General features: G+C 36.8%; 1 protein-coding gene across 1 annotated transcript; it reads left to right on the forward strand.

The window, feature by feature from the left end:
• Positions 1–859: 859 nt before the first annotated feature.
• On the forward strand, positions 860–12,127 carry LOC132552701 (perlucin-like protein). Its single transcript, XM_060216894.1, has 5 exons — positions 860–1,085; positions 3,240–3,334; positions 3,931–4,027; positions 6,295–6,520; positions 8,064–12,127. The coding sequence occupies exons 1-5, from the start codon at positions 878–880 to the stop codon at positions 8,086–8,088; spliced, it is 651 nt and encodes a 216-aa protein (XP_060072877.1). The 5' UTR covers positions 860–877; the 3' UTR covers positions 8,089–12,127.
• Positions 12,128–12,326: the final 199 nt, after the last annotated feature.

Genomic DNA, 12,326 nt, shown 5'->3' on the forward strand with positions numbered 1-12,326 from the left:
ACACAAACACACACATAATACAACACAACACACAAACATACATACAATACAACACACAAACACATATACAATACAACACAACACACAAACATACATAAAATACAAGACAACACGCAAATATACATACAATACAACACATAATCATACAAACGAAATAAACACTTTACAAGACATACATCATGACACCAATATGCTTAATTTCATACGTGCATGATATAATTGCCAATTGAACTTTTCTCGTATTCATACTCAAAAGCACTTGTGTTAGTTGTGATGGGGACTAGGTTAGGCTTTATCAGCAGTTTCAGCACAGTTACATGTGCACCAGGAATTTTAATCCTGAGCTGTAATGACAGAGCACCGTTATAGAAATAACCCAAAAGTACGTCGGTAAATGATCATTTTTACCACTATATGTGAAATATAGCTATCGTGAAAGTATAGAGGTCTTTTTATTTCAGTAGTGCCATAGTTTTATTTCACATATATCGCGGTATGTCTTCATATCCTTATGGCAAATTCTCCTCACTTACAAAGTGCCCAGTGAAGAGAGGGGATCACTGGTGTATGTATGGGCTATTTGAGATTTTCTACAGAAGTAATCAGGTTGTTTGATAAGTTAAGACAAAGACATCAATATTAAACAGCTGTTTATTACGTAGGTCCACAGCAATTTTGATAAAGTTCATGATAAAGGATATCTAATACGTGTACAATCACTTAGAAATTCATTTGAATAAGAGGGTCACTTCCTTATTGTTAGAAACGCGGTGAAGTACCTCCAGTCATGGAATTTGATCTCAGAAGTTTCATTAGAATCGGCCTGCTAGCAGTGCATCATCTGCATATGTTGTATATTTAAGTAATACTGTTCACAATGAATTTTTTTTTAATATTCATCTTTTTTACGCAGATCAATGTCATTTATCAACAAAATATACTTCCTGAACATAAAAGACGCCACTGCAAAGCTTTACAGACATTGGACATCATGGAATATGCTTTGCCCATGATTCGACGTATCCTCAAGGAAGATTCTGAAAAAATCCGGCAAGAATATGAGCAAGTATTCACGTCACTGAAAGGTAAATTGGAATCATTTTCTGCTATTTTCATTCATCTCCTTGTATAAAGATACTTAATTTTCATTTTTGGTTTTGTTCATGTAAAAACGGACGGAAAACATGGGCACGAAATAACTGACAGATGATGAAATTTCTTTATACCTTTCGATTGTAATTAATGTATAAAAATCAATAGTGATCGGATGGAAGAATATAGCACATTTTGATTATAAATTTCCACGTATCGATTGAATATGTATGAGTATCATACCGTTTAAATGTTGTTGTTTTTTCGCGTCCATTTAATTTTCGCTTTATTCGCTATAATTTTCTAACGCGAAAAATGAACTCGCTAAATATTCATGAAGGAACGACAAGCGAGAGATATCTCCCTTCATACAATTCTTATCGGTAAACAGTTCCATATAACGATCAAAACCTTGTCTACACAAGTTTGCCATTCAATTGACTAAGTTCAATCAACCATGACATTAAGTAACACTACCTATTTTATAAATATGTTCTCCGGCATATTGTTTTGAGACAGTTTGAAGTTCACTTCATCTCGGTGTCGAAAGACAAAAATACACGGGATCGTCCAGAATTTAGAATACTGTGCGTGTCTTAATCTGTCCTGATGAACGGAAGTGCACGTATCAAGATAATATTTTGCACTAATTTATAACAGGTGGGCTAATTTCCAGCTGAACTTAATGTTGTGTGTAACATAGAAGTTCATCGCCTTTTTACTGAAGGTGTTATTACATTCACTTGTACGGAGCCCAGGGCGTGACATCATGATGATTAGTGCATTTTTATTTATTTATTCTGAAGACTGAGTGTTCAATACTGATATTTAGTGTCTCTTCATTTTTTTTCTTTTTCTTTTAAACTTTCTTGAACACTGTATACTTCTGGGATAAAGATTATACAAAAAAGGTGGCACCACAGCAACTTTAAACCATCCCATGAGATTACACCACGGGTGTAAATTCATGATATTATGGTTTTTGCAGCTAAAGTCCTGTTCATTTAGCGGTCAGAACGATTCGTTCAAACATGCATCTATGTACTGAAAGCATATGGCTTAACTGATGATGGTGACTATTGCAAATACAGATTTTGCATTTTATTGCAATTGTCCATTATATTCGACAACAAACTTTTAGGTATGTCCACATTTCATAAACCCAGGTTTAACAGGCAAAATCAAATGGCATTCAACGTGAGGCTACGTATACTGTACCAAAAATGGAACGCTACCCAACATTTTATCTTGCAATACGGGGGGACACAACGTTGTCCGACGGAAATAGACATACATTAAAAGTTAGCTGCAGTTTGCTCTTGGTGTGGGAATAACTAACATAGGATTTGATTTGGTGTCCGAGTGTCCCTCACGGTGTAAAGCTACACCAGAGACATTTCTGCTTACGCTTTCATTGAATATGGTGTTAAGTAATCACTCCTTACGGTGTTAGGTAACACATCTAAATGTATTTTTTTCTAAAGGCTTAACATGTAAAGTAACACTTCTCAGAGACGATTTGGTGTAAAGACAGTCCCGCGCGGCCGTAAGATAACACCTCTCGGTGACGATTTGGTGTAACGTCGCTCCACACGGTGTAAGGTGACAGGTTTCAGTACTGATTTGGTGTAAAAGTCATTCCCTTGCGGTGTAAAGTAACACTTTTAAGTGAAAATTTGGTGTAATGCTGCACCCGTGTGGTGTAAGATAACATTAAAGCTATCGATTTGGTGTAAAGTCACCCCCTTACGGTGTAAGGTAACACTTTTAGGAGAGATTCTGGTGTAAAGTCACCCCCTTACGGTGTAAAGTAACACTTTTAGGTGAGATTCTGGTGTAAAGTCACCCCCTTACGGTGTAAAGTAAAAGTTTTAAGTGAGATTCTGGTGTAAAGTCACCCCCTTACGGTGTAAAGTAACACTTTTAGGTGAGATTCTGGTGTAAAGTCACCCCCTTACGGTGTAAGATAACGCATTTACACCGATTTAGGATTGAAGTAACGCCAAATGTCGGTATACTATACACTTTTCTTTGTTGTGATTTACTTTACCTCAGAAATGGTGTACCATCAATTGTAGGTGGTTTTACCTTCTGATGTCCTGTCTTCCTGCCGTTATTTAGTGATCATTCGTGTCTTTATATTGTAGGCGGGTTTCTTTTCACCTGTCCTGAAGGCTGGTTGTACCATGACGATAACTGTTACCTTTTCACAACAACAAAGACCACGTGGCAGGCTGCGAGGGTAAATTTAAAACTTTACCTAAAAAGATGTAGAAAGAATATTTGAAGATGTGTGTTGAAATACAAAAGTTCCTGGAAGTCTCCAGTCTATGAACATACCGTCTGAGAGGAGATATAACTTATACAAATATATATATCCTTGTGATGACGTGTTTTGATTACGTAATACTTTTTCACAAATTTACATTTCATACGTTATGTAAGTAATGTCAGATTTAAAAGGGTTTCTACGTGTTATGATGGCAAGTTTTCTACAAATAAAGAAAAAAATCACATTCATGTACGACAGAACTAACAGCATATCCCAAAATACACATTAACCGACATCTTGGCGACTGGGTTAAAAAGACCGGAAAGTATGACGTAAATTTAGTACTTATTTCTGGTTCAAATATCCGGAACATTCTACATCAGAATAATTGTGTACGAAATAAAATCATCTATAGTGGCTATATCACATCATATATTAGTATAACTGTTTCAAACTATCGTAATTGTCTTCAGCTAATCTTATTGTATCATCTTAATCTATAGTCGGTATATATATATATGTATATATATATGTCTTATGAGGTATTTTTAACTTATCTAAACAAGGAAAACTGCCTATCCCTGAACGCGGACCTTGCGGAGATCATAAATGAGCGAGATAGTTACTTCGTCAAATCGGAACTGCAGAGAATCTACAATCAAGGTTTGTGATCAAACATTTCTATTCCAATTTACTCAAGAGGGAGAGTAACTTTCTCTGTTTTGTTGGTGAATTGATATAGTGCTTTTAAACAAGTGTTCTTTTATCATTATAACTTTTACGGTTTTATTTATCAATATTTTTAATATGCCAACAAAATATTGATATATTTTCATTAAACGTATGCAAAATGTAACAATTATGTCAGTATTACTACTATTATACCCAATATCAACAACTGTGTCAGTATTACTACTATTATACCCAATATCAACAACTGTGTCAGTGTTATTACTATTATACCCAGAATCAACAACTGTGTCAGTGTTATTACTATTATACCCAATATCAACAACTGTGTCAGTGTTACTACTATTATACCCAATATCAACAACTGTGTCAGTATTATTACTATTATACCCAATATCAACAACTGTGTCAGTGTTATTACTATTATACCCAGAATCAACAACTGCGTCAGTGTTATTACTATTATACCCAATATCAACAACTGTGTCAGTGTTACTACTATTATACCCAATATCAACAACTGTGTCAGTGTTACTACTATTATACCCAGAATCAACAACTGTGTCAGTGTTATTACTATTATACCCAGAATCAACAACTATGTCAGTGTTATTACTATTATACCCAATATCAACAACTGTGTCAGTGTTATTACTATTATACCCAGAATCAACAACTATGTCAGTGTTATTACTATTATACCCAGAATCAACAACTATGTCAGTGTTATTACTATTATACCCAATAACAACAACTGTGTCAGTGTTATTACTATTATAACCAGAATCAACAACTGTGTCAGTGTTATTACTATTATACCCAATATCAACAACTGTGTCAGTGTTATTACTATTATACCCAGAATCAACAACTGTGTCAGTGTTATTACTATTATACCCAATATCAACAACTGTGTCAGTGTTATTACTATTATACCCAGAATCAACAACTGTGTCAGTATTACTACTATTATACCCAGAATCAACAACTGTGTCAGTGTTATTACTATTATACCCAATATCAACAACTGTGTCAGTGTTATTACTATTATACCCAGAATCAACAACTGTGTCAGTGTTATTACTATTATACCCAGAATCAACAACTGTGTCAGTGTTATTACTATTATACCCAGAATCAACAACTGTGTCAGTGTTATTACTATTATACCCAGAATCAACAACTGTGTCAGTGTTATTACTATTATACCCAGAATCAACAACTGTGTCAGTGTTATTACTATTATACCCAGAATCAACAACTGTGTCAGTGTTATTACTATTATACCCAGAATCAACAACTGTGTCAGTATTACTACTATTATACCCAGAATCAACAACTGTGTCAGTGTTATTACTATTATAACCAGAATCAACAACTGTGTCAGTGTTATTACTATTATACCCAGAATCAACAACTGTGTCAGTGTTATTACTATTATACCCAGAATCAACAACTGTGTCAGTGTTATTACTATTATACCCAGAATCAACAACTGTGTCAGTGTTATTACTATTATAACCAGAATCAACAACTGTGTCAGTGTTATTACTATTATACCCAGAATCAACAACTGTGTCAGTGTTATTACTATTATACCCAGAATCAACAACTGTGTCAGTGTTATTACTATTATACCCAATATCAACAACTGTGTCAGTGTTATTACTATTATACCCAATATCAACAACTGTGTCAGTGTTACTACTATTATACCCAATATCAACAACTGTGTCAGTGTTATTACTATTATACCCAGAATCAACAACTGTGTCAGTGTTATTACTATTATACCCAATATCAACAACTGTGTCAGTGTTATTACTATTATACCCAGAATCAACAACTATGTCAGTGTTATTACTATTATACCCAGAATCAACAACTGTGTCAGTGTTATTACTATTATACCCAGAATCAACAACTGTGTCAGTGTTATTACTATTATACCCAATATCAACAACTGTGTCAGTGTTATTACTATTATACCCAGAATCAACAACTGTGTCAGTGTTATTACTATTATACCCAGAATCAACAACTGTGTCAGTGTTATTACTATTATACCCAGAATCAACAACTGTGTCAGTGTTATTACTATTATACCCAGAATCAACAACTGTGTCAGTGTTATTACTATTATACCCAATATAAACAACTGTGTCAGTGTTGTTACTGTTGCTCCTCAGTGTGTATGCCTATGTCACCTTTGACTATTTGACAACTTTTGGTATTTGTAGAGGGCGTGCCGAAGTACAGTTTTTACAATCTAGGCGGCACGGATAAAGCAAATGAGGGAGAGTGGATCTGGATAAGGACAGGAGAGAGGATTAGATTTACAAACTGGGCTTCAGGGGAACCGAACAATGTTGGTCGACAAGAACACTACCTGACGGTAGGAGGAACACGCCATAAATGGAACGATATAAATCACTCTGGAAAATGTCGTGCAATATGTCAAAAGAGGTAAGTGGTTTGATATACTAACAAAGAAACTGATGTAATTCAAATAACTCGACCCATCGCATAATTTTATACATATGATAATGAGAAATGACGTTCACATCGACATTGTATTTAGACCATTGAAAATTATGGCGAGTGAGGTATGGAAACGTGAAGGTTTAACCGCACTGTGAAGAAAATTATCATGAAATGTCTGGGCAAATATCCGGCAAAATATCGGAGAAATGGCAGGCAAAGGGCAGGGGAATGTCACGCACGATGTCAGGCAAAATGTCAGGCAAAATGGCAGGCAAAATGTCACGCACGATTTCAGGCAAAATGTCAGGCAAAATGTCAGGCACGATGTCAGGCAAAATGTCAGGCACGATGTCGGGCAAAATGTCACGCACGATGTCAGGCAAAATGTCAGGCAAAATGTCACGCACGATGTCAGGCAAAATGTCATGCACGATGTCAGGCAAAATGGCAGGCAAAATGTCACACACGATGTCAGGCAAAATGTCACGCACGATGTCAGGCAAAATGTCACGCACGATGTCAGGCAAAATGTCACGCACTATGTCAGGCAAAATGGCAGGCAAAATGTCACGCACGATTTCAGGCAAAATGTCAGGCAAAATGTCAGGCACGATGTCAGGCAAAATGTCAGGCACGATGTCAGGCAAAATGTCAGGCACGATGTCAGGCAAAATGTCACGCACTATGTCATGCACGATGTCAGGCAAAATGGCAGGCAAAATGTCACACACGATGTCAGGCAAAATGTCACGCACGATGTCAGGCAAAATGTCACGCACGATGTCAGGCAAAATGTCACACACGATGTCAGGCAAAATGTCACGCACGATGTCAGGCAAAATGTCACGCACGATGTCAGGCAAAATGTCACGCACGATGTCAGGCAAAATGGCAGGCAAAATGTCACGCACGATGTCAGGCAAAATGGCAGGCAAAATGTCACGCACGATGTCAGGCAAAATGTCACGCACGATGTCAGACAGAATGTCACGCACAATGTCAGGCAAAATGGCAGGCAAAATGTCACGAACGATGCCAGGCAAAATGTTGATGTTCCCCGCATTGTCATAAACACCTGAAATCGTGTGTATAACGTTTCCCCGTTTTTAATTTTTTTTTCAATATTGTAGGGAAATCCACATACGTATGAGTAAGGTTACAATCCCATCTTTTTTCAAAGATAGCACTTCGTGTTTTGTAACACCAGACGATATGTACTAGTTATAAATTGCTTTATGCCAGACTGTTCTACCAACGGGTGGTCAATGTGGCGACTGTTTGTTTAGAATCAATGTTCTAACTAATCATTAAGCTTTAGTCCATTATCGTTACACTGGAATCCAACAATGGTGTTTTTGTTGTTCCCAATCCTTTCACTTCATTTCGTGTAAAGAAGTCACCAAAACGTTAAGATTGTAACACGACGTTGTAAATGAAAATATTAAGAAAAAACAGAATCATTCTGTCATGATCTAAAACACGTCCTCCTTATCTTACTTATGTATTCAAATGTTATATTTTTCAGCGTCGGTCTGCGATCAGTTCCTTGAAGAGGAAGGTAGAAACAGTTACCAGAAAAGGGACGGGCCATACCATCAACATTTCCCAACTCATTTCTATATAGAACAAATTGATGCAATAATTGTGTATCAACATGGTCAAAACCATCTAATGTGTTGTAGAAGAGGTCTACAGATGGTGGTATGTTATAGCAAATACATCGTTCAAGCATAAGTAATTAAAGACAATACAAGAAAGTAGACAGTATTATCAACGGAGACAGGTGAATCAGCTAAAGCATGCGGAATCGAATTCATAGATAAACATATGTAATGTAGCAAGTTTAAGGCTAGACATATATAATGTAGCAAGTGTATGGCTAGACATATATAATGTAGCAAGTGTAAGGCTAGACATATATAATGGAGGAAGTGTAAGGCTAGACATATATAATGTAGGAAGTGTATGGCTAGACATATATAATGTAGCAAGTGTAAGGCTAGACATATATAATGGAGGAAGTGTAAGGCTAGACATATATAATGTAGCAAATGTAAGGCTAGACATATATAATGTAGCAAGTGTAAGGCTAGACATATATAATGGAGGAAGTGTAAGGCTAAACATATACAATGTAGCAAGTGTATGGCTAGACATATATAATGTAGCAAGTGTAAGGCTAGACATATATAATGTAGCAAGTGTAAGGCTAAACATATACAATGTAGCAAATGTAAGGCTAGACATATATAATGTAGCAAATGTAAGGCTAGACATATATAATGTAGCAAGTGTAAGGCTAGACATATATAATGTAGCAAGTGTAAGGCTAGACATATATAATGTAGCAAATATATTTTGTATTCCATACTTAATTGACAAAATCGAAATATGTAATAAACGTAATAAAATTCACATTTTGAAAATACAAACAGCGTCATCAACACCATCACCAACCCCCAAAACAACACTTCAACAAGACAAACAACGTCATCAACACCATCACCAACCACCCAAACAACACTTCAACAAGACAAACAACGTCATCAACACCATCACCAACCACTTCAACAACACTTCAACAAGCAAAAACAGCGCATCTTCACCAACACTTAAACAACACAATCAGCGTCATCAACGCTACCACTAATCACTCAAACAACACTTTAACAACACAAAAAGCGTCATCAACACCATCACCAACCACTCCAACAACACTTCAACAACACAAACAGAGTCATCAACACCATCACAAACCACTCCAACAACACTTCAACAAACACAAACCGCTTCATCAACACCATCACTAACCACTCCAACAATACTTCAACAACACAAACAGCGTCATCAACACCATCATCAACCACCGAAACAACACTTCAACAACACAAACAGCGTCATCAACACCATCATCAACCACCGAAACAACATTTCAACAAACACAAACAGTGTCATCAATACCATCGCTTTCCACCCAATCAACACTCCAACAACACAAACAGCGTCATCAAAACCATCACCAACCACTCCAACAACACTTCAACAACACAAACATCGCCATCAAAACCATCACCGACCACTCCAACAACACTTCAACAACACAAACAGCGTCATCAAAACCATCACCAACCACTCCAACAACACTTCAACAACACAAACATCGCCATCAAAACCATCACCGACCACTCCAACAACACTTCAACAACACAAACAGCGTCATTAACACCATCACCAACCCCCCAAAAACAACACTTCAACAACACAAACAGCGTCATCAAAACCATCACCAACCACTCCAACAACACTTCAACAACACAAACAGTGTCATCAATACCATCACTTTCCACCCAATCAACACTCCAACAACACAAACAGCGTCATCAAAACCATCACCAACCACTCCAACAACACTTCAACAACACAAACATCGCCATCAAAACCATCACCGACCACTCCAACAACACTTCAACAACACAAACAGCGTCATCAAAACCATCACCAACCACTCCAACAACACTTCAACAACACAAACATCGCCATCAAAACCATCACCGACCACTCCAACAACACTTCAACAACACAAACAGCGTCATTAACACCATCACCAACCCCCAAAAAACAACACTTCAACAACACAAACAGCGTCATCAGAACCATCACCAACCACTTCAACAACACTTTAACAACACAAACAGCGTCATCAACACCATCACCAACCACTTCAACAACACTTCAACAAACACAAACAGCGTCATCAACACCATCATCAACCAACCAACGAACACTTCAACAACACAAACAGCTTCATTAACACCATCATCAACCACCCAAAGAACACTTCAACAACACAAACAGTGTCATCAAAACCATCACTTACCACCCAAACAACACTTCAACAACACAAACAGCGTCATCAACACATCACCAACCACCCAAACAACACTTCAACAACACAAACAGTTTCATCAACACCATCATCAACACCCCAAACAACACTTCAACAAACACAAACAGCGTCATCAACACCATCAATTACCACTCCAACAACACTTCAACAACAGAAACCGCGTCATCAAAACCATCACCAACCACTCCAACAACACTTCAACAACACAAACAGCGTCATCAACACCATCACCAACCCCCCAAACAACACTTTAACAACACAAACAGCTTTATCCTCACCATCACTAACCACTCCTCCAGTACTTCACGTTAACAAATACAAACAACATCCTTAAAACATCGAATAAAGCTATAGTAATTCCATTTCTAAAACCCGGTTAAGACAATAAAAAATCCGGCGTCATACAGACCTATGTCCTTAACATCACACTTATGCAAAACTTTAAAAAATTCATACCATAAGTGTCCTCCTTGACTTAGAAAAAGCTAATGACGTAATTTAGCACAAGGGTCTTTTAATATCACTTGAAGAAGTAGGAATAACCGGAAACATGTTAGGACTCATTATACACTTTCTAAAAGATCGTAAAATTCAAGTATAAGTTAACAACACTAAGTCGGATGAATTAACACTAGGCAATGGCGTCCCCCGAAGTGGTATTATATCACCAACACTTTTCAGTATATATATCAATAAATCAGACATCTTTTTAAAGAAATATACTGATGTTTCAAAAGATAATGATAAGGTTGCTGCGGCCATGGTTACACAAGATTAAACCTATGTATGCCGGCTACCGAACAAAGTCTCAATATTCTCGGCAGGAGCGCAAACTATCTACCTCGCCCTTGAATATATTCAAAGATACAAAGTAATAAGAGCTGTTATCCATTCAGACTCTCTTTCTGTTCTACAAACTCTTAGCAATAGAAATATCAAAAATATATTCATTCGTAATACCTTAATACTATATCATGAACTTGCTTTTAACTTTCGTATTGCTTTTTGCTGGGTTCCTGGTCACATGGGAATACCAGGCAATAAAAAGGCAGATCGTTCCGCAAAGGCAGATTTATCGCTACCACTTGGTGTTTTTATACTTCATTTTACCTATTTTAAACCATTTATTTAACGAATCTTAAAAGCTCAGTGGCAGGAGGATTGGAATACCTATACCAATAACAAATTGCACTCCGTTAAACCTGTTATCGGTGAATGGTCTCCAGGCTATAGAGACAACCACCGAGACGAAGTTGTCCTTGCCCGTCTTCGGATGGGTCATACATACCTTACACATATGGTGAAAGGCGAAGATAATCCTTGGTGCATAGGATACGATGTGCCGTTCACCGTTAAACATGTTTTATTGGACTACAGTGACCTTCTGTCTGCTCAAGAACGTTTTATCGTAACATGAAATGTCAAAAATCCCTTTTTGAACCTGTTGAGATTTTTTTTTTAACTCATATCTTATTCATTTCTTTTCAAAGGAAATGCGGACATGACAGTAATACATAATGTACAGAAAAAAAGATCATTCATTCCAGTTTTCTAAACATGCATAGACATTTTATATTAATCAGCCACATTCATACTAGTTAGCGTATATATTCCTTGCTTACATAAGTTCATACCCCGATGATCATACATGTTTTAATGAAATTAAAGTGAAGTGAATATTCCATATTGTCATGTGTCATGTTATATGACAGAAAAGAATAGAGACATACGCGGACAGTTACAAGTAGCAGACAGACAAGACAAAACAAAACAAAACAAGACAAGACAGACAGACAGACAGACAGCGGGAGGGAGATGTATTGACAAGACAGACAACAAAGACATATACAAAGACAAAACAAACACCCTGAAGTATAAAGA

The sequence above is a fragment of the Ylistrum balloti genome, unplaced genomic scaffold, assembly GCF_031769215.1.
Source record: "Ylistrum balloti isolate Yb309-2 unplaced genomic scaffold, AGI_CSIRO_Ybal_v1 Utg370270, whole genome shotgun sequence".
Classification (NCBI taxonomy): domain Eukaryota; kingdom Metazoa; phylum Mollusca; class Bivalvia; order Pectinida; family Pectinidae; genus Ylistrum; species Ylistrum balloti.

Bases quoted from the DNA above. Each gene is read 5' to 3' on its own strand.
- LOC132552701 (XM_060216894.1), top strand. From the start codon at position 878: ATGAATTTTTTTTTAATATTCATCTTTTTTACGCAGATCAATGTCATT. The intron at 3,335-3,930 runs GTAAATTTAAAA...TATCTAAACAAG, and splicing joins CCACGTGGCAGGCTGCGAGG to GAAAACTGCCTATCCCTGAA. The intron at 4,028-6,294 runs GTTTGTGATCAA...TGGTATTTGTAG, and splicing joins GCAGAGAATCTACAATCAAG to AGGGCGTGCCGAAGTACAGT.